At 41.7% G+C, this 23,811-nt stretch overlaps 1 protein-coding gene across 3 annotated transcripts in view; it reads right to left on the bottom strand.

Annotated features, from left to right (window-relative positions):
* Positions 1-23,482, bottom strand: part of LOC106569033 (solute carrier organic anion transporter family member 5A1) — a 41,489-nt gene extending 18,007 nt beyond the window's left edge. For 2 of the 3 annotated variants that reach the window (XM_014139961.2, XM_014139958.2), the window contains exons 1-5: positions 23,236-23,482; positions 21,399-22,811; positions 5,675-5,807; positions 1,747-1,964; positions 115-279 (exon numbers count right to left, since the gene is read on the bottom strand). In XM_014139961.2, the coding sequence (XP_013995436.1) occupies positions 115-279; positions 1,747-1,964; positions 5,675-5,807; positions 21,399-22,389 (1,507 nt within the window). In that variant the 5' untranslated portion in view covers positions 22,390-22,811; positions 23,236-23,482. The remainder of the gene's footprint in view (positions 1-114; positions 280-1,746; positions 1,965-5,674; positions 5,808-21,398; positions 22,812-23,235) is intronic. The other variant, XM_014139959.2, reaches the window with a different exon arrangement.
* Between the last annotated feature and the right edge of the window lie 329 nt (positions 23,483-23,811).

The raw sequence follows: 23,811 nt of genomic DNA, 5'->3' as shown, positions 1-23,811 counted from the left end.
GTACGTTCAAAATACACAAAAATACAAAGTGCACTAAAATTACAAAAAGTTGAAAGTTAATTGAGTAGATAATAGATGTGTATTTACCTGTGTAGAAACTACTAGTGCATTTACCTGTGTAGATACTAGCGCTGGATGCCGGGATGCCAAACTGTGACTCGATGAACTTGGGTATGAAGGTGATGAAGGCGGTGACGATGGCGCTCTCTGCAGTGTAGGACAGGCTCACAAACAGGAAGGTGACATTACTCAGGATCCTCACTGCAGCCTTAGGCAGCTCTACACAGGGACAGGGAGGGAGGGAGGGAGGGAAAGAGAACGAGAGAGGGGGAGAGAAATAAAGATGTAGGGGAACAACACAGCACGTTAGCAAAATGAGCATAAGTCAGACAGAGACACAGGGAAGGATGACGGACCATTTATATTATGGAGCTATGCAAGGGTACATCTGCTCACCAGGAGGACATAAAGGATTATGTACAATGTACAGTAATTCACTTCACATTCCTATTCAGATTATCCACTACCTTAATAGGAACATTTTCTCTGCCCATAATTAGTATGAAACCTCATTACAGTAGTATCCTATATATTTCAACTTAGTAAACTTAATAAGAACATAAAGAGGCAACGGGCTGTTATTACATTGTAATTAATTTGTTTTAGTGCCGGAGAAGTTCAGCTCTAGCTGTATATAGCGGTCTGTGTTAGCAACAAACCATGTCAAGCATTTATAGACTATGATCAGTATCAGTAACGAGGTTTCCAGAAACTTGTCGAGTGATTTTGTGTCGACATCTAAAAAGTTTGCATAGAAAAGAGATGCGACAATTTCCTGCTACAGTGCGTTTCCAATGAACTGTCTAAAAACAGCTGGACGTAAGGACGTCACACCTAATAAAAACACTTCGCAAAAACCTAAAATGTCGAATAAAAATGGCTGAAGTCTTTATATTATCCATTTAGGCAATCCTTGCCCTGTAAAGAAGAAATATTTTTAGAGTTGAAAAAATTGACATTTAGAATTAAATGTGGAGAGGAGCTTTATAGTAACGTGATGACATCATGTGCCCCTCGTACCTTGACAATTATTTGGCAATCATAAGTTTCCATCATTTGTTGCAATAAAGGAGCGGTAGCTAGACTAGCGAGCCAGCAGCCGGAGGGCTGCCAGTTCGAATCCAACGGGAAAAGTCTGTTAAGAAGCGAGTTGGCAACCGGAGGGTTTCTGGTATCAAATAATAGATACCATTGCCTGCCGTTGTGCCCTTGAGCAAGGCACTTAACCCACCACAACAACAGCTCCCAGAGCGCCCAGTGTGGCAATCCCCCGCAACTCTCCAAAACCTGTATGTGTATCTTTCAGAGAGGTAGGGTTAAAAACAGAAGTAAAATTTCAGGTGGACCTTGTGTGCAATTGAACAATAAAGTGATCTTAAAATAAAGAATGTTTGACAAAAGAAAAACCCACTCCTGTAGAAACAGATACAAATGTTGTTGATCTTTAGAAAACTCCTAGATCTGCCCGCAATAATTCTTTGGGCGAAATTGTTGTTGTCGAATAAACCTGGTCAATGGAAACCTGCATAGTCATAGTATATGAGAGGCAAGAGTCAGTGAGATAACCATGCTTCTTACAGCCTCAATAGTGCCCCAAAATGCAACCTAATAGCTATATAGTGCACTTCTTAGGGAATAGAGTGCCATTTGGGACAAACTGATCCTCTCTCTCTCTGTATAGCATACCTTTAATGTCTTTCCCAAAGCCCATGGATGATGTAACCTTCTGGCTCTTGCTGTCGGCCTTCTCCTTGGTGATGTCATCATCGCTGGACACGTTGTCCAGGGTGATCTTTTTCCTCTTCTTCTTCTTCTTGTTTCTGGGAGGCAGCTTCTTGGGGAAGGCGAACATGGGGAATATGACCAGTAGCATGGCAATGGAACAGAGCAGGAAGCCGCTCCACCTGAGAGAGCAGAGAGGGTTTAGCTTAGTGATGGGGGTGGGGTATCAATTCTCAAAAAAAGAACAAAAATGTATTTAAAAAAATTGCTAGGTAGTTAACGTTAGCTAGGCCTAGTCAGCTATACCTGTGCTAAAGCTCCTGTATTTGTCCTCCTCTACCTTGTTCTCCATCTTTTTAAATAGTGAGCCAACATGTTATCAGCACTGTTCACCGGACGTGCTACCTTGTCCCAGACCTGCTGTTTTCAACTCTCTGGAGACAGCAAGAGCGGTAGAGATACTCTGAATGATCGGCTATGAAAAGCCAACAGACATTTACTCCTGAGGTGCTGACCTGTTGCATCCTCTACAATCACTGTGATTATTATTATTTGACCCTGCTGGTCATCTATGAACATCTTGGCCATGTTCTGTTATAATCTCCACTCGGCACAGCCAGAAGAGGACTGGCCACCCCTCATAGCCTGGTTCCTCTCTAGGTTTCTTCCTAGGTTCCGGCCTTTCTAGGGAGTTTTTCCTAGCCACCGTGCTGTTTGGGGTTTTAGGCTGATCGAACACAGCATGGAACACTGGAAGAGTAATAGTGCATTTGGAAAGTATTCAGAGATGTTCGATCGGGTTCAAGTCCAGGCTCTGTCTGGACCACTCAAAGACATTCAGAAACTTGTCCCAAAGCCACGCCTTAGTTGTCTTGGCTGTGTGCTTAGTGTCATTGTCCTGTTGGAAGGTGAACCGTCGCCCCAGTCTGAGGTCATGAGCGCTCTGGAGCAGGTTTTCATCAAGGATCTCTCTGTACTTTGCTCCGTTTATATTTCCCTCATTCCTGACTAGTCTCCCAGTCCCTGTTGCTGAAAAACATCCCCACAGCATGATGCGGCCACCACCATGCTTCACAGTAGGGATGGTGCCAAGTTTCCTCCAGACGTGACGCTTGGCTTTCAAGCCAAAGAGTTCAATCTTGGTTTCATCATGGTCAGAGTCCTTTAGGTGCCTTTTGGAAAACTCCAAGCGCCTTTTACTGAGGAGTGGCTTCCAGCTGCCCACTCTACCATAAAGGCCTGATTGGTGGAGTGCTGCAGAGATGGTTGTCCTTCTGGAAGGTTCTCCCATCTCCAAAGAGGAACTCTGGAGCTCTGCCAGAGTGACCATCGGGTTCTTGGTCACCTCCCTGACCAAGGCCCTTCTCCCCCGATTGCTCAGTTTGGTCATGCGGACAGATTTTTTTTTTTATTTAATCAATTTTAGAATAAGGCTGAAACGTAACAAAACGTAGAAAAAGGAGTCTGAATACTTTCCGAATGCACTGTATGTACAGTATTTCAAATCCCACATTTGACAAGCTAACATCTACATAACATACATTTCTAACATCATATTTAACATATTAGGCCTAAGCATTAACAATCAAATATGTAAACGTCTAAAGATAAACAAATATATATACACGATTTTATTAGATATTTTATAAACAATACAAAACACATACAAACGACTAGATCATTACATCACACCTGCCCAGAACCACTATAGCCCCCACCCCTATCTCCAGCGTCCTTATCACTTTCCGCCAAATAGCCTCAAACTGCACCATTTTGTTTCTCTCTGTCGCCCACGCACTTACATTTTTTTATAAAAGAATTTCACCTTTCCATTGCGTAAACGACAGAGCATTGGCTGATTTACAGTTTGAGTATACATTTATTTTAAAGAAATGATGAGAAGAGTATTGAAATTGGATGCATTTGAAAATATCTACCATGGTCAATCCACAATTGCTTTTTAAAGTTGTCATAGAAATAAATGTATTTCCTATTACCAACTAATTTACAGTTTCTATGACTTTAGTATTCCATGTGGGCCAACTTATCAATGAATTCTGAAGAGCTATCCAACGATTGTTCCATAAGGTTGTGTTTCTAGTGAGTGGTATTGGTTCTTGTAAAATGTGTTTCATTTTCTTCCATATCATTATAGTATTCTTAACTATGAAGTTGTAATATTCCTTCGAAAATAAACACGTAAAAATATTCTGGGTTTGAGCGTATCTTCAATATGTACCCATTGTTCCTCTTTTGTGCATTTAACTATATGTCGCAAGTAAAAGCCTTGGGTAGAGAGTTCCTACAATTCCAAGTGTGGAAGATTAAAAACACCCTCAGACTTAGAAAAATGTAAAACTTTCCTTTTTATTCTATGAAATGTATTTGCCAATATAAAAAGTCTGTTATGACCTACTATTCTTTTTTAAAGAATGTCTTCGGTTGGATAGCAGTCGCTGTCCATGGTTCTGAAAGACCATGTTGCTATGTGCATAATAGCAAAGTTGATCAGCGTATTGGTGTTGAGAACAATGCGGAGTCGGCAGCAGCAGAGTGAGGAGATGAGAAAACAGCACTTGCCTTAAGACAGATCCTGCTTGTGTTGCCTGTTTGAGTGTTTGTTTAATAACCTACTGATTCCGTGAGCTCCAAGCCTCATGCAACCACAACATGTCAGATTAAGCAATTTAACAAATCCGGACCTTTTTAATCTTTGCTATGCTGTAATAAAGGATTTATACTTTTTTCCATTAGAACAGCCTCTCAGGTATTACTTAAAATGTCCTTAGTGTTATTTACACTGTTCCAAATGGTCAGAAAAATTATAATATTGTAATATAACAGCACCCGTTTAGGCTGGGTTTCTGTATAGCACTTTGTGACATCTGCTGATGTAAAAAGGGCTTTATAAATACATTTGACTTGATTTTTTTTCATTGATCGGACTTCCCCTTTCCCTCTTGAGCAACCAGTAAATATCCCCTCGTTTCGAGTTTCTCTTTCATGTCCTCCGCATCCCTTTTGCTGTCACATATGTTACGGTGTTCAGAGTTTGTAATAACCAATTTATTGATGCGAGTATGATAGGCTATAGGTCAGGCCCTATTGGTCACGTGCATGCTAATGCATACATCTGTCACGTAAAGAGAGCAAAGGTTGAGGGATTAGGGAATGTTTTTCCTAAACAAATGAGGGATTCTGGAAACAGAACTTTTCAGTCAGAAATGGCTATAATTAAGTTTCAGCAACACGGACTGCGCGATAAACACTGCTGATATTGTGTGGTAGTTGCTGCAGCAGGGAGGGGAGAAAGACAATGCACACAGGCTGTCTTTATTTTTTACCACAGCAAGTCTGAACCCAAATCAATTGCGGTTGGACTCTCCCTAGTCATTTGTGCGTCTTCATTTTTTATCAAACAGTGCGCATAAAGCATCAGACAAGCTCAGTGCATATAGTTGATTTTTTTTAAACACATAGACACAGGGTGTGTCTACATGTAGAAAAATACATGTTTAGAAATTGACTAATCAATTGGTCGAAAGAACAGGCTATTCTCGGTTGACCAAGATTTTATGGGTGGGGGGGTGGAGACGGCCCTAAAGGGAAGCCATGGCTTGTTGGGTTTGAGTCGCAGTGTTGCTTTAGCCACAGATTGGTTCGCTGTTGTAAATAACTGACCGCTCCATTCTCTCCCGGTTACTTGGTGATTGTGATATATCGATTTAAAAGGCTTATGTGATGTCTGGTTTCTTTATATAACCACAGTCTTGTTGATACAAAACTGAGCTACTCTCTCCCCATGCGTCTTATTGGTACGCGCATGCGCCTCTCTAACATTTCTATTCAATCGCATCATTTAACATATTCAGTGATGAGTCTGGAACATTACCAGTTGCCAATGAAGCGAGGGTCGCTCTGATCGATGTTGACGATAGTCTTGGGGTCGACGTAGAAGCCAATGAGAACTCCTCCCATCAGGTACCCAGCAGCCGGACCCAGGGCTCCCATCACGTACATGACAGCTGCAGAGAGAAAGAAAGACATGAAGTGAGGCATAAGGACAAATGTACATGTTGAGAATGGATAAGAAGAGTTGGAATGCTAAGAGAACGGAGAATAAAGAGTATGGATGCATCCCAAAATGGCACCATATTCCCTATATAGTTCACTACTTTTGACCGGAACCCAAATGGGGCCAACGTCATTTATCTAATGGTGCTAATGCTACTATGAACATGATATCCTCAAACACCTCAGCCAGAAGTGGATAGGCCTGCGTCCCAAATGGCACCCCATTCCCTATGTAGCGCACTACTTTTGACCCTTCACCATCTAGGGAATATGGTGCCATTTCTAGACACAGGCTAGGCCTTCCCTTTCTGTATCATCCAGCAGTTCACACCCACATGACACAAAACTGCATGTCATCACATCATGCACCAAACAGTCTTCCTCCTGTTTTGGGGCCCATGCTCCTGCCGAGTTGCAGGCCTAATCTCTTATTTAAGCAGAGTACTATTTTTGCTTGCTGCACCCGTTATGGAACAGGCTCCAATGCAGACACACAGCAGCAGGAGCGTGGGCCCCAAAACGGCACCCTATTCCCACCCCTCTCCAGGCTTACCCCCACAACAGTGTTTTATGTTAATGTAATCTCTAGTGTTATTGTGTTTCCATCAGGTCGTGACACTAAAGGCTTGTGGCGAGCAGATTCAACAACCTCTGCATCATTCAAGACCGTTGCTTTGTGAGAAGGTATTAAAGTGAGAGCAGGTCCACTGGAGTCATGGCCCAGTGAGACACGGGTGCCGGCCCGCGAAGATGGAAACAGAAAAGTCAACCTTTTGGGTAAAACACTGGGGGAAATCCTCAATGGAAATGAAGCCTAATGACCAGGCGCCTCATTTATAACTGTTGTGTAAATTTCGCCAAAAATGTCTGTGTGTACCATTTCTGAAAAAAGTTAAACACATTGATTTATAAACCTCTATTTGCTGTATAATTTGGAACTATTGGCATTAAGGCCAAATGAAATTAAACGCAAACGAGCGTGTACAGGCTGGAATTAGAATGCACGGTAGTGAATGGCAGAAAACAGATGGGCTGTGAGCGTCAATGCCGTCAACAGCGTCATGCCTGTAAAGTGAGCAGATAAATTGCCAGAAAATAGACTGTTCGTGCATTGTTTTGTATAGTTAAAAGGGTCTATTTAGTGTTGATAAGTTTAGCTGCCAGTGCCAATAATACATACAGTATTTGAAAACAATCAATTTATGCCTACCGTTGTTGATTTCGAGCACAGGCATATAGCCTAGGCAGGTGGCTGGGAAACTCGAGGAACTCCATTCAAGAGAGAATACTGTTACGTATACTGAAGAAGAATATTAACGCAACATGGAACATTTCAAAGATTTTACTGAGTTACAGTTAACAGTCAATATAAATAAATTCATTAGGCCCTAATTTATGGATTTCGCATGACTGGGCAGGGGCGCAGCCATGGGTGGGCCTGTGAGGCCATAGGCCGACCCACTGGGGAGCCTGGCCCTGCCAATCAGAATGAGTTTTTCCCCACAAAGAGCTTTATTACGAAATAAATACACCCAGTGAGCTTCGGTTGTGAGGCCGGTTGGACGTACTGCCAAATTCTCAAAAATTACGTTGGAGGCGGCTTATGGTAGAGAAATGAACATTCAATTATCCGGCAACAGCTCTGGTGGACATTCCTGTAGTCAGCATGCCAATTGCACTCTCCCTCAAATCATGAGACATCTGTGGCATTGTGTTGCGTGACAAAACCACACATTTTAGTGGCCTTTTATTGTCCCCAGCACAAGGTGCACCTGTGTAACAACCATGCTGTTTAATTAGCTTATTGATATGCCACACCTGTCAGGTGGATAGATTATCTTGGCAAATGAGAAATGCAGGGATGTAAACAAATGTGTGCACAACATTTTAGAGAAATACGCTTTTGTGACTATGACACATTTCTAGGATCTTTTATTTCAGCTCATGAAACATAGGACCAACACTTTACAAGTTGCATTTATATTTCTGTTCAGTATAGAAATAACGAGACTAGCTGAATTCTTTATAAACTGCTCGGGTGTATTAGCTACAACTCGCCTCACACTCATAACAGAAAACAGGTACGGTGGCTCCCACAAGGTTAGTCAAAAGAAACACACAACAATAATTCACAAGGGCTACATTGCTAACATCATGACAATATAAATTGGCATACGGTACGCAGTATGTGAATTGATGCGCTCTACTCTTGCGCACACATTTTAACGGCGTCTTTTCCTTGTGGTTTGTATTGAACAACAATTTATCTATAGATAATTGGGTTTATATGTCCTGCCTTGGTATAGGCCCTGAGATTAAATAGGCAATGATGTCACAATCCTATCGCACAGCAATACTGTAGCCTACCCATATTTTACTTAAGCTACCGTTCTAATCTTTAGCAGTAATTTGTGCTTTATCTGGAAAAGGATTGTGTCAGTTTCTGAAAGACAAAACAATAGCAAATTGTCGTGGACCTGTCAGCAGAACGTATGAATTAAACAATCTTTTGCGTCAACTTTTCCCCCAACCTACAGAAAGTATTTACACCCCTTGACTTTTTTCATATTTTGTTGTATTATAGCTTGAATATCAAATAGATTTTTTGGGTCACTGACATACACACAATACCCCATAACGTCAAAGCGGAATTATGTTTATTTACAAATTCTTACAAATGAAACGCTGAAAAGTCAATAAGTATTCAATCCTTTGGTTATGGCAAGCCTAAATACATTCAGGACTAAAAATGTGAGAAGTTACATAATAAGTTGCATGGACTCATTCAGTGTGCAATAATAGTGTTTAACATGATTTTTGAATGATTACCTTATCTCTGTACCCCACACATACACATAATTGTAAGTTCCCTCAGTCGAGCAGTGAATTTCAAACACAGATTCAACCAAAGACCAGGGAGGTTTTCCAATGCCTCGCAAAGAACGGCAATTATTTGTAAATGGGTATAAATAAATAAAAAATCAAACACTGAATATCCCTTTGAGCATGGTGAAGTAATTAATTACACTTTGGATTGTGTATAAATATACCCAGTGACTACAAAGATACAGGCGTCCTTCCTAACTCAGTTGCCGGAGAGGAAGGAAACAGCTCAGGGATTTCACCATGAGTTTAACAGCTGTGATAGGAGAAAACTGAGGAAGGATCAACAATATTGACAGTGAAAAGAAGGAAGAAATGCACTTTATGTCCTGAATACAAAGCATTGTGTTGTATTGGATTTGCTCCAAACTTATTACTGAGTATCACTCTCCATATTTTCAAGCATAGTGGTGGTTGCATCATGTTATGGGTATGCTTGTAATCGTCAAGGACTGGGGAGTTTTTCAGGATAAAAAATAAACTGAATGGAGCTAAGCACAAGCAAAATCTGTTTGTCTGCTTTCCACCAGACACTGAAAAATGAATTCACCTTTCAGCGGGACAATAACCTAAAACACAAGGCCAAATCTACACTGGAGTTGCTTACCAAGAATACAGTGAATGCTACGGATTGGCCGAGTTACAGTTTTGACTTAAATCTAATTGAAAATATATGTCAAGACCTGAAAATGGTTGTCTAGCAATGATCAACAACCAATCTTACAAAGTTTGAAGAATTTTGAAAATAATAAGTGGGCAAATGTTGCACAATCCAAGTGTGGAAAGCTCGTTGAGATTTACCCAGAAAGACTCAGCTGTAATCGCTGCCAAAGGTGCTTCTACAAAGTATTGACTCAGGGGTGTGAATACTTATGTAAATAAGATATTTCATTAGGCATTAACAACAAAATGTGGAATAATTCAAGGGGTATGAATACTTTCTGAAGGCACTGTAGATATGGTTGGGCAGGCAACCATAAATGCAATAAAAGTACTTACGCTTTTATTTCTCGGGTGTTTTTTGTTTTACTTGACTTTCTTCTTTAACTTGTATTACTGCATTGTTGGGCAGAGCAAGCAGGAAAGATATTTCACTGTATATAAATATTTTTACATTTTTGTCATCTTATCCAGAACGATTTACAGTTAGTGCATTCATCTTAAGATAGCTAGGTTGGACAACCACATATCACAAGCATATAAAGTATGGGGGAGGTCTTCAAATGCAAATGCTGGTTCAGGGGTCGAGGTGAGGAGGAGGATTTATTTAAAATACTGTTTGAAGAGGTAAATCACAGATGTTTTCAGAAGATGGGCAGGGACCCTGCTGTCCTAGCTTCAGAGGGAAGCTGGTTCCACTATTGGGGTGCCAGGACAGAGAAGAGCTTGGACTGGGCTGAGCGGGCGCTGCCCTCCCTTACGGGTGGGAGGGCCAAAAACCTGAGGTGGAGTACTCAGTTGGGGTGTATGGTTTGAGCATAGCATGAAGGTAGGGAGGGGCAGTCTCTTACTGTACTTGGGCTTGTGCAAACTTAACTTGAGACATACAGTTGATGTTGGAAGTTTACTTAGGCTGGAGTCATTAAAACTCGTTTTTCAACCACTCCACAAATTTCTTGTTAACAAACTATACTTTTGGAAAGTTGGTTAGGACATCTACTTTGTGCATGACACAAGTCATTTTTCAAACAATTGTTAACAGACAGATTATTTCACTGTATCACAATTCCAGTGTGTCAGAAGTTTACATACACGAAGTTGACTGTGCCTTTAAACAGCTTGGAAAATTCCCAAAAATTATGTCATGGCTTAAGAAGCTTCTGATAGGCTAATAGACATCATTTGAGTCAATTGGAGGAGTACCTGTGGATGCATTTCAAGGCCTACCTTCAAACTAAGTACCTCTTTGCTTGACATCATGAGAAAATCAAAAGAAATCAGCCAAGACCTCCAAAAAAAAAATGTGTAGACCTCCACAAGTCTGGTTCATCCTTGGGAGCAATTTCCAAACACCTGAAGGTACCACGTTCATCTGTACAAACAATAGTACGCAAGTATAAACACCATGGGACCACGCAGCCGTCATACCGCTCAGGAAGGAGACGCGTTCTGTCTCCTAGAGATGAATGTACTTTGGTGCGAAAAGTGCAAATCAATCCCAGAACAGCAGCAAAGGACCTTGTGAAGATGCTGGAAGAAACCGATACAAAAGTATCTATAACCACAGTAAAACAAGTCCTATAATTTACATAACCTGAAAGGCCGCTCAGCAAGAAAGAAGCCACTGCTCCAACCTCCATAAAAAAAAGCCAGACTACGGTTTGCAACTGCACATGGGGACAAAGATCATACTTTTTGGAGAAATGTCCTCTGGTCTAATGAAACAAAAATAGAACTGTTTGGACATAATGACCATCGTTATGTTTGGAGGAAACAGGGGGATGCTTGCAAGCCGAAGAACACCATCCCAACCATGAGGCACGGGGGTGGCAGCATCGTGTTGTGGGGGGGGGGGGGGCTTTGCTGCAGGAGGGACTGGTGCACTTCACAAAATAGATGGCATCATGAGGATGGAAAATTATGTGGATATATTGAAACAACTTCTCAAGACATCAGTCAGGAAGTTAAAGCTTGGTCGAAAATGGGTCTTCCAAATGGACAATGACCCCGACCCCAAGCATACTTATAAAGTTGTGGCAAAACGGCTTAAGGACAACAAAGTCAAGGTATTGGAGTGGCCATCACAAAGCCCTGACTTCAAACCTATAGAAAATTTGTGGGCAGAACTGTAAAACGTGTGCGAGCAAGGAGGCCTACAAACCTGACTCAGTTACACCAGCTCTGTCAGGAGGAATGGGCCAAAATTCACCCAACTTATTGTGGGAAGCTTGTGGAAGGCTACCCGAAACGTTTGACCCAAGTTAAACAATTAAAAGGCAATGCTACCAAATACTAATTGAGTGTATGTAAACTTCTGACCCACTGGGAATGTGATGAAAGAAATAAAAGCTGAAATAAATCACTCTACTATTATTCTGACATGTCACATTCTTAAAATAAAGTGGTGATCCTAACTGACCTAAAGACACGGAATTTTTACAAGGATTAAATGTCAGGAATTGTGAAAAACTGAGTTTAAATGTATTTGGCTAAGGTGTATGTAAACTTCCGACTTCAACTGTAAATCCTACTTCATTGTAAAAGATCCGCTGTTAAATTTGACTGTATACCGGTATTATAAACCGCACTGCCTATGATATTGCAAAACTTGAAATACATTTAGCCTATCTATTTACTAGGCTACTAGGTCCAATTAAATTAGAGATGCGCATGGTCATTTGTTGTATGTTTTCCTTTGGGAATATGAACCCATCAAGGCCAGAAAAGGAATACATGAATATATATATATATATATGTGTTATGAAAATAAAATAAATAGGTAAAAAACTGTCTAATTATAAGATTAATTATAAGAGTTAGATTTAAAAATCTAATCTAAAACAAGAATGGTTGCTTTCTTGTTCATTTGTTTTCCTGTTTTTAGTTAATAAGCTTTTCATCATATCCCCCATTTGCACAAAATACTTACTTGCAGATTGCAATACAATATTTTAACCACTAGATGTGCGTACGCATGGTCTAAAGTTTGCGGGATGTGAGTACATTCTCGCGTCAAGTCATTTTTAATTAAAAAAAATGTGTGAAAACTGGTGCATAAACATTTTTGGGTATATTTTGTGCATATGCAGTTTATAAATGAGGCCCCAACACCCTGGTCAAAAGTAGTGCATTATGTAGGGAATAGGGTGCCATTTGGGAAACATCCCATCATCATTGTCTGGCTCTTGTGGAAATGCAGTCCTCAAATTGTTGAATGAATTGAATGTGAAATGCTCTTGTTGGTTTCTACATGATGCAATTGCCCTGTAATAAAAACAGGGTGACGTAACCATTGAGGTAGAAAAATACTGGTTACATTTTTAAGCTTCTCTTTGGAGGCACAAATGCTTTGTGTGTGTGTGTGTGTGTGTGTGTGTGTGTGTGTGTGTGTGTGTGTGTGTGTGTGTGTGTAGAGAGACTGTGGAGCAATAAAGTGACCCCGTTCCCCAACTGCTCTTCTGTAAGTCTCCTAGACCAAAGCAGATTCAGAGAAATGTACAGCTTTTGAACTGGTTGTACTGTACGGACAGTGTGGTTCATTTGAATGGGGAACAAAATGGTGAACTACCCATTCAGTCAGAGTCCATTATTATCATTAATACATTGCTTAATTACATACAGTATATTCTTAGGGAGCTGTTCTGTCTCTCTACAGCCTTGAGTACATGAGCTCAGACGGGTGAAATCAGGTGTTTTACTGTTAGTGTCCTCGTCCTGTACTCATAAAGGAGATTGATGCAAGTGTAACGGGCCGGATGTTACAGAAAAATGATGCGAGCCTCAGCCTGGCAGCTGGATCAATTGGGACCCTGTGACCTTGCGGGAGGGAGGGAGACCGACGGCACAGGGTCAGGCACAATGAAATGTGGGATGACTGCATCGTCATAGCAACCTGCTGACACTGCACTGTCATCTTACAACTTTCCAACAAATCTGCTTTATTTCCCATAGACAGCCCCCCAGATCCCAGCCCCAACTGAAACAGAACTGCCTGTATGACCAAATGTAGAGGACACCAACTGAAACAAAAAACAGCAAACCAAATGTATACATTCCATTCAGAAAGTATTCACACCCCTTGACTTTTTCCACATTTTGTTGTGCTACAAATTGGGATTAAAATTGATTTGTCTTATTTTTCTCAACGATTTACACTAAATATTCTGTAATGTCAAAGTGGATTAAGATTTAAGATTAATGAAAAGTATTCAACCCCCTGAGTCAATACATGTTACAATTGCCTTTGGCAGCCATTATGGCTGAGAGTCTTTCTGGGTAAGTCTCTAAGAGCTTTGCACACCTGGATTGTTCAATATTTGCCCATTATTCTTTTTTAAACTCTCCAAGCTCTGTCAAATTGGTTATTGATCATTGCTAGACAGCCATTTTCAAGTCTTGCAATAGATTATGAAGCCGATTTAAATCAGAACTGTAACTAGGCAGCTCAGGAACATTCAATGTTGTCTTGGTAAACAACTCCAGTGTATATTTGGCCTTGTCCTGCTGAAAGGTGAATTTGTCTCCCCGTGTCTGTTGGAAAGCAGACAACCAGGTTTTCCTCTCATGCTCAGCTCTATTCCGCTTATTTTTCTCCTGAAAAATAAAAAATTAAATTAAAAAAAACTTGCTAGTCCTTGCTGATGACAAGCATATCCATAACATGATGCAGCCACCACCATGCTTGAAAATATGAAGAAAATATGAAGAATGGTACTCAGTGATGTGTTGCGTTTGCCTCAACAGGGACAAAAGGCAAATTTCTTTGCCACATTTTTTGCAGTATTACTTTAGTGCCTTATTGCAAACAGGATGCATGTTTTGGAATATTTTTTATTCTGTACAGGCTTCTTTTCACTGTCATTTAGGTTAGTATTGTGGTGTAACTACAATGTGGTTGATCCATCCTCGGTTTCCTCCTATAGGGCCTCCCAAGTGGGTGGAGTGGTCTAAGGCACTGCACTGCAGTTGCTAGCTGTGCCACTAGAGATCCTGGTTCGAGTCCAGGCTCTGTCGCAGCCGGCCTCGACTGGGAGACCCATGGGGCGGCGCACAATTGGCCCAGTGTCGTCCTGGTTAGGGGAGGGTTTGGCCAACAGAGATGTCCTTGTCCCATCACGCTCTAGCGACTCCTGTGGCGGGCAGGGCGCATGCACACTGAAGAACACCATCCCAAACAGTCCCCAGGTGTACGGAGTTTCCTCCGACACATTGGTGTGGCTGGTTTCCGGGGTAAAGCAGTGTGGCTGGGTTGGGTCGGGTTTCGGAGGACGCATGGCTCTCGACCTTCGCCTCTCCCGAGTCTGTACGGGAGTTGCAGCAATGAGACAAGACTAACTACCAATTGAATACCACAAAATTGGGGAGAAAAAGGGGTAAAAGTAACAACAAAAAAGCCATTCAACTCCATAGCCTAACTGTTTCAAAATCACCACTGACCTCATGGTGAAATCCCTAAACAGTTTCCTTCCTCTCTGGCAACTGAGTTAGAAAGGATGCCTGTATCTTCGTAGTCACTGGGTGTATTTATACACCATACAAAGCGTATGGCGGTGTCAGAGAAAGGCCCAAAAAAGTGCCAAAGATTCCAGTCATCCAAGTCATAGACTGTTCTCTCTGCTACCGCACGGCAAGCGGTACCCGAGCACCAAGTCTAGGTCCGAAAGGCTCCTTAACAGCTTCTACCCCCAAGCCATAAGACTGCTGAAAAATTAATCAAATGACCACCCGGACTATTTACATTGACACCCCTTTGTTTTTACACGGCTGCTATTCACTGTTTATTATTATCTAAGCACAGTCACTTTACAAATTACCTCGATTAACCTGTATCCCCGTACATTGACTCAGTACCGGTACCCTCTGTATATACCCTCCTTATTGTTAAGTAATTTTATTGTGTTACATTTTGATAATTTTTTTTTACTTTAGTTTATTTAGTAAATATTTTCTTAACTCTATTTCTTGAACTGTATTGGTGGTTAAGGGCTTGTAAAGTAAGAATTTCACGGTAAGGTGAAATTGTATACCTGTTGTATTCCACGCATGTGACAAAAAAATTATGTATTTGAATTAATAACTTCACCATGCTCAAAGGGATATTCAGTATCTGTATTTTATTTTTACCCTCTTACAAATAGGTGTCCATCTTTGCGAGCCATTGGAAAACTTCCCTGGTCTTTGTGGATGAATCCGTGTTTGAAATTCACGACTCGACTGCGGGACCTCACAGATAATTGCATCAAGCTGTTTAAAATAGAGGTCGACCGATTAATCGGAATGGCCGATTAATTAGGGCCGATTTCAAGTTTTCATAACAATCGGTGCTAGGCATTTTTGGACACCGATTTTTTTATTTTTTTTTACCTTTATTTAACTAGGCAAGTCAGTTAAGAACACATTCTTATTTTCAATGACGGCCTAGGAACGGTGGGTTAACTGCCTTGTTCAGGGGCAGAACGACAGATTTTTACCTTGTCAGCTCGGGGATTCGATCTTGCAACCTTCCGGTTACTAGTCCAACGCTCTAACCATACGCGAGTGCAGCAAGAAGCCAAGGTAAGTTGCTAGCTAGCATTAAACTTATCTTATAAAAAACATTCAAACTTAACATAATCACTAGTTAACTACACATGGTTGATGATATTACTAGTTTATCTAGCGTGTCCTGCGTTGCATATAATCGATGCGGTGCCTGTTAATTTCTCATCGAATCACAGCCTACTTCTTCAAACGGGTGAAGATTTAACAAGCCTATTCGCGAAAAAAAGCACTGTCGTTGCACCAATGTGTACCTAACCATAAACATCAATGCCTTTCTTTAAAATCAACACACAAGTATATATTTTTTATCTGCATATTTAGTTAATATTGCCTGCTAATATGACTTTCTTTTAACTAGGGAAATTGTGTCACTTCTCTTGCGTTCCGTGCAAGCAGTCAGGGTATATGCAGCAGTTTGGGCCGCCTGGCTTGTTGCGAACTGTGTGAAGACCATTTATTCCTAACAAAGACCGTAATGAATTTGCCAGAATTATACATAATTATGACATAACATTGAAGGTTGTACAATGTAACAGCAATATTTAGACATAGGGATGCCACCCGTTAGATAAAATACGGAACGGTTCCGTATTTCACTGAAAGAATAAACGTTTTGTTTTCTAAATGATAGTTTCCGGATTTGACCATATTAATGACCTAAGGCTTGTATTTCTGTGTGTTATTATGTTATAATGAAGTCTATGATTTGATATTTGATAGAGCAGTCTGACTGAGTGGTGGTAGGCAGCAGCAGGCTCATAAGCATTCATTAAAACAGCACTTTCGTGCGTTTGCCTGCAGCTCTTCGTTGTGCTTCAAGCATTGAGCTGTTTATGACTTCAAGCCTATCAACTCCCGAGATTAGGCTGGTGTAACCGATGTAAAATGGCTAGCTAGTTAGCGTTTCAATCGGTGACGGCACTCGCTCTGAAACCTTGAAGTAGTTGTTCCCCTTGCTCTGCAAGGGCCGCGGCGTTTGTGGAGCAATGGATAACGATGCTTCGAGGGTGGCTGTTGTCGATGTGTTCCTGGTTCGAGCCCAGGTAGGGGCAAGGAGAGGGACGGAAGCTATACTGTTACACTGGCAACACTAAAATGCCTATAAGAACATCCAATAGTCAAAGGTATATGAAATACAAATGGTATAGAGATGAATAGTCCTATAATAACTACAACCTAAAACTTCTTACCTGGGAATATTGAAGACTCATGTTAAAAGGAACCACCAGCTTTCACATGTTCTCATGTTCTGAGCAAGGAACTTAAACGTTAGCTTTTTTACATGGCACATATTGCACTTTTACTTTCTTCTCCAACACTTTGTTTTTGCATGATTTAAACCAAATTGAACATGTTTCATTATTTATTTGAGGCTAAATTGATTTTATTGATGTATTATATTAAGTTAAAATAAAAGTGTTCATTCAGTATTGTTGTAATTGTCATTATTACAAATACATATTTTTTAAAATATTTTTATATATATATATTTTATTTATTTATTATTTTTCATTAAAAAAAAAGTTTTTTACTTTTTTTTTTTTTTATTTTTTTAAATCGGCCGATTAATCGGTATCGGATTTTTGTTTCCTCCAATAATCGGTATCGGTATTGAAAAACCATAATCGGTCGACCTCTAGTTTAAAGGCACAGTCAACTTTGTGTATGTAAACTTCTGACCCACCGGAATTGTGATACAGTGAATTATAAGTGAAATAATCTGTCTGTAAACAATTGTTTGAAAAATGACTTGTGTCATGCACAAATTAGATGTCCTAACCGACTTGCCAAAACTATAGTTTGTTAACAAGAATTTGTGGAGTTGTTGAAAAACAAGTTTTAATGACTCCAACCTAAGTGTATGTAAACTTCCGACTTTAACTGTATATATCCACTTTGACATTGTTGGGTATGGTGTGTAGATCACAAAATATAAATGTAATCAATTTTAAATTCAGGCTGTAAAAACAAAATCTATAAAAAGTCAGGAGGTGTGAATACTTTCTGAAGGCACTGTAGGCTTACCCCCCTTATTTCCATAGCAAACCAGAACATATGGGCAGAATGACGCTGAAACTTTTTTTTTGGGGGGGGGCAAAGTTAAAATCCTTAGTTGCAACATCCATTTTTGTACATATTAATGATAAATACTCATTGATTCTTGAAGAATATAACTTATAAACGCCTCATGAGCTTGTTCTATGTCCCTTTGTATAAGGTAGAGCAACACTGAAGCATGCACGAGAGCACCAGCTGTTCTGGATGACTGTGTGATAACGCTCTCGGTAGCTGATGTGAGCAAGACCTTTAAACAGGTCAACATTCACAAAGCCGCGGGGCCATAGGGATTACCAGGACATGTACTAAAAAGCATGCGCGGACCAACAGGCAAGGGTCTTCAATGACACTTTCAACCTCTCTCTGACCGAGTCTGTAATACCTACATGTTTCAAGTAGACCACCATAGTCCCTGTGCCCAAGGAAGCGAAGGTAACCTGCCTAAATGATTACCGCCCCGTAGCACTGGTTATGGCTCACATCAACAGTATCCTCCCTGATACCCTAGACCCACTCCAATCCGCATACCGCCCCAACAGATCCACAGATGACGCTATCTCAAACTAATCAAAATGGCCACTGGACTATTTACATTGACCCCCCCCCCCCTCTACCCCATTGGTTTTGTACACTGCTGCTACTCGCTGTTTATTATCTATGCATAGTCACTTCACCCCTAACACATGTACAAATTACCTCAACTAACCTGTACCCCCTGTATATATTACTTCATCTGTGGATCTGTGGGGGCGGTACGCGAATTGGAGTGGGTTTAGAGTGTCCGGGAGGATGCTGTTGATGTGAGTCATGACCAGCCTTTCAAAGCACTTCATGGCTACCGACATGAGTGCTACTGGGCGGTAATGTCAGTGAAGACACTTGACAGTTGCTTTGAGTACACGTCCTGGTAATCCGTCTGGCCCAGCGGCTTTGTGAATGTTGACCTGTTTAAAGGTTTTGTTCACATCGGCTAACGAGAGCATTATCACACAGTCATCCGGAACAGTTGGTTCTCTCGTGCATGCTTCAGTGTTGCTTGCCTCGAAGCGAGCATAAAAGGCATTTAGCTCGTCTGGTAGGCTTGCATCACTGGCCAACTTGCATCTGAGTTTCCCTTTGTAGTCCGTAATAGTTTTCAAGCCCTGCCACATCCGACGAGCGTCAGAGCCAATGTAGTAGGATTCAATCTTAATCCTGTATTGATGCTTTGCTTGTTTGATGGTTCGTCTGAGGGCATAGCGGGATTTCTTTTAAGCGTCCGGATTAGTCTCCCGCTCCTTGAAAGCGGCAGCTCTAGCCTTTAGCTCGATGCGGATGTTGCCTGTAATTCATGGCTTCTGGTTGGGATATGTACGTACGGTCACTGTGGGGACGACGTCGTCAATGCACTTATTGATGAAGGTGATGACTGAGGTGGTGTACTACTCAATGCCATTGGATGAGTCCTGAAACATATTCCAGTCTGTGCTAGCAAAACAGTCCTGTAGCGTAGCATCTGCGTCATCTGACCACTTCCGTATTGAGCGAGTCACTGGTACTTCCAGCTTTAGTTTTTGCTTGTAAGCAGGAATCAGGAGGATAGAATTATGGTCAGATTTGCCTAATGGAGGGCAGGGGAGAGCATTGTATGCATCTCTGTGTGTGGAGTAAAGGTGGTCTAGGATTTTTTCCCCCTCTGGTTGCACATGTGACATGCTGGTAAAAATTTGGTAAAACGTATTTAAGCTTGCCTGCATAAAAATCCCAGGCCACTAGGAGCGCCACTTCTGGGTGAGCATTTTCTTTGCTTATTGCCTTATAGAGTTGGTTGAGAGTGGTCTTAGTGCCAGCTTCGTTCTGTGGTGGTAAATCAAAGCCTACGAATAATATAGATGAGAACTCTCTTGGTAGATAGTGTGGTCTACAGCTTATCATAAGGTAGTCTACCTCAGGCGAGCAATACCTCGAGACTTCTTTAATATTAGACATCACGCACCAGCTGTTATTGACAAATGGACACATACCCCCATCCGTCGTCTTACCAGACGTAGCTTCTCTGTTCTACCGGTGCATGGAAAATCCCACCAGCTCTATATTATCCGTATCATCGTTCAGCCACGTCTCGGTGAAACACAAGATATTATAGTTTTTAATGTCCCGTTGGTAGGATAATCTTAAATCGTAGGTCATCAATTTTATTTTCCTGTGGGAGTTTACTCGCTCGCCTACGGAGTCCAAGAGAATAATTGTTGTATTGTGTTGGTCAATCATGGGCACACTCATGACAACCTGACCTAATAAACCTAGTAGCAACAAAATGTCACACTGTTTTGAGATTATATACACAGTAGTATGTATAATCTTAGATTAAAAGCTACTGTAAGAACCCTCTTAATATGTAAAATAACATCTGGTTATCTAGCCTTTTTTGGACTAACTATAGGTTCATTCTCTCGTTTCCAAAGCCTATAAGTCCCTCTTCCTGGAACTCCATGAATAACATACGAGTAAACATTTGCTCCATTACCTAAGAGTTATGTCTTGTCCTCAGAGTAACTGTCTATCTGTGGCTCTATCAGACTGAACAGAGATCTGTCAAGGACCATTAGTGTTGTCCACTCCAGCCTACGTCCCAAATGGCACCTTATTCCCTATATAGTGCACTACTTTTGACCAGAGTCTGTCCACCTTCACAGCCCTCATGTTCTAGCTAGCCAGACAAGTAATGATGGGCCAAGTTCTGTCACATCTTGGCCAGTGTGTATCCAGCTATTGTACAGCTGGCACCAAGTGACTGCATGATCAAAGCTGCTCAGTCCTTTGTGAACTGGCCTTCCACAAGAACACCGTTAGACTGGGTCTCGAAGAAAGGGGATTGACTTTGGGCTGTGTCAAAGGCTTTCTTTAGAGGGTTCTAGTCAAAAGTAGTGCACTATATAGGGAGTAGGGTGCCATTTGGGACACAAACGGGAGCTAATTCTTTTGTGGAGTCTATTTTCTCTGAGTGTACCGGAGGCAGGCACCAAGCAGCCACACGGGCCACCACAGAATACAAGCCTGTATCATAACTATTCTTTATTTTTAATGTTTAGGCCTTTTTTAGGTTTACCTTGTTTCAGACCACTGGAGAGAAAAGATCTAGCATGACAGTTGAAAGGGACAAGGTTTGATTGAATAACTGAAGTCAAAGTTTAAGTAGCCAATGTCATAATGTATTGTAAGGCCTTGTGTATAGGCAGAGGCAGGTGGAAAGGCAGTAGGAAAAATTCCATCTGAAACCAAACAGTAGGCCTGGTCAGTAAATCTGGCACAGAGGTGGCTAGCTGAGTTGCCTTCCTCCTTTATCTCCTAGTTTATTACCGGTGCGCTGTGTAGTCTTCGGACCTTTCACACCCCATCTCACACACACACTCACGTCTTACCTAGATAAAGAGAGGCATTCTCCTTCTTGACGTTGTCGTCCAGGTAGGTGGGTCCCAGGGTGTAGATGGGCGTCGACCCCATGCCTACCAGGATCTGTGCAATGATGAACAGGGCCACGTACAGGTTGTGCTCATTACCCTCCTGGTCTCTGGGACAAGACACATCCAGGAAGTCCTTGCCACTGCCGTTGTTGTTCATACACAGGCCCTCGTTGCCCCGGGATGGTATCACCTCCAGGATTTGGTACGGAGGGGAGATGAAGTGAGGCAAGGAGAAGAGTGCTGCTCCAACGGCTATGAAAACCGCACCCACGGCCAACCATCTGGGCCTCTGCCCTCGGCCTCCGAAGTAACTGATGAAGACCACCACCAGCAGACTGCCTATGTCAAAGCAGCTGACGAGCAGGCCAGACTCAGAGCTCCGGAGGCTGTACCTCTTCTCTATGGTGGTGATGACACTGCTAAGGTAGCCAGACACCATCAGTGACTGGATGAATGTCAGGTAGCACATGCAGAATAAAAAACAGCGAGAGTCTTCGAGAATTGCATTCATGTATTTCCTAGTGGGTAAACGCATCAGGGGTAACCTGGAGGTGAGGAAGCCTTGCCTCGTTGGGTTTTTACTCCTGGGCTTGCTCACCTGTGTCTCTGTGTTAAATGAACTACTCATCCCCACCACACTAGAACTGGAAGGGGAATAGTTAACGTTAGTCCTAGTGGAGGATTCAGGTAGAGGTTGGTTCAGGTTGATTCTCTGTGGGAGTTGGATTAATTCAGCGCACTTTTCCTCCGTTATTGACACCTGCTGCTGCATAGACTTGGCCAACAAGGACTTGCTTTGCTGGCCTGAGTCATTCAGAGCAGGTAAACTTTTGGATTTGAAGTTAGTGCTAGCAGCATCCTCCTCCTCATACTGACTCAATAACTCATCATCCGCTTGAAGGGGTTCTGACAGGTCATTCTCTGTCTCCTTGTGGTCATCAGATGCCATTGTGTTTTGTTGTTGAGCTGGCTGAATTCACAAGAGTTTGGTTTAAAAGTCCAGTCACTGTGTTCAATAGCTGACACCACTTACACTATAATATACACATTTCATCCAGTAAAAAACAGCTTCGGGCTGCAAGCCAGGCCCAATAAAAGTGAGAAAATAAGGGATAATGGCTTCTGCGTTGGCTGATCTATGCACTGCCTCTATGTTTATCTCGCGAACCCTTGTGCTCTGCCAGCATCTGATTCTGGAGCTCGAGGCCTTCGGTGTCGTAGATCGTCTCTCGTGCCTTTAGCCGCTGCAGATGCTCACCATCACTAACGTTAACTGAGGCGGTAGAGGATGTTGCTGTTTTGAGTCAAACAGAAAGAAAATGGACTTGGGTCGATGACACGGCAGAGTTGACATGGTCCTCCTGGAATCCCCTTTACAAAAAGAAGAAAGTAATACATTTCGGACATTTTGAGTGTGTTCACCTCCCAGTACCACCTAACGTTAGCTGTCATTGTCATGACATAATCTGTATGTTTTGAGTAGCTAGGCATCTAATGTTAACGTTAGACATGAAAACGAACAAATTAAACCAGTCTTGACATTCCAAAAAAAAAAAAAAACTGACATGCTACTAAAAACACCGTTGAATGGCCATCTAGCATTTACCGACGTCGACCAGTTTTCAATACAACCCCTGCATAAAAATAGGCATAAATAAGTAGCTAGCTAACGTTATCTACAGTCGCCTAGTAAACACTGCGGCTAGCTCTGGCGAGCGGCTGCTGTTGATCTGCTGGTGGCAGGCTTGTAGCTAGCTAATAATAGCTGTTAATGAAAATACAATCGCTAACAAACCTGACGATTTTAAGCAATAGCAGGGCCCTTGATTCTTCATTTAAAGGTCCCATTTAAAACCCATTTGACGGCCGGTATCAAATTGCACCAGACAAAGATATCGTCATCCCTGTCTGTAGCTTTACATTCTGACTCTCACTCACTCACTGAGGAGAATGAAGTTGTTTACCACGACCGGGTAGTACTAGCCTCTGTAGCTTCCGAGGCCCCTCACTGGTTCGATTTTACTGGGGCGGAAGTGTCGTGTGGCCATATCAAATATTTGTATAACTCATTGTTCTATCTGTGGCCATATGAAGTGATGCTAATGCTTGGGGGTGAAGTTGCCACTAAAAAAAGATCTAGAATCAGCTTATTGTACAAAGCCCAGCACTTGACAATGCAGCTGTTAATGGTCAATGCAGACTTGTGATCAGTTGCCAGTCGCAGTTTGCTTCTGCATCTGGCAAATGCAATGCCAGTGACATAATATCCTCAGTTCAATCATGCGTGTCTGTGACTTCGTTGCATTCGGAAAAATGATACTTCACTTCATACTATTTTTTAAATACGGATATAGTCGCATTTATCAGCTTT

Source organism: Salmo salar, chromosome ssa14 (assembly GCF_905237065.1).
Source record: "Salmo salar chromosome ssa14, Ssal_v3.1, whole genome shotgun sequence".
Classification (NCBI taxonomy): Eukaryota; Metazoa; Chordata; class Actinopteri; order Salmoniformes; family Salmonidae; genus Salmo; species Salmo salar.
The sequence above is the reverse complement of the archived record's forward strand: the minus strand, read 5'-3'. Positions and strand labels throughout refer to the sequence as shown.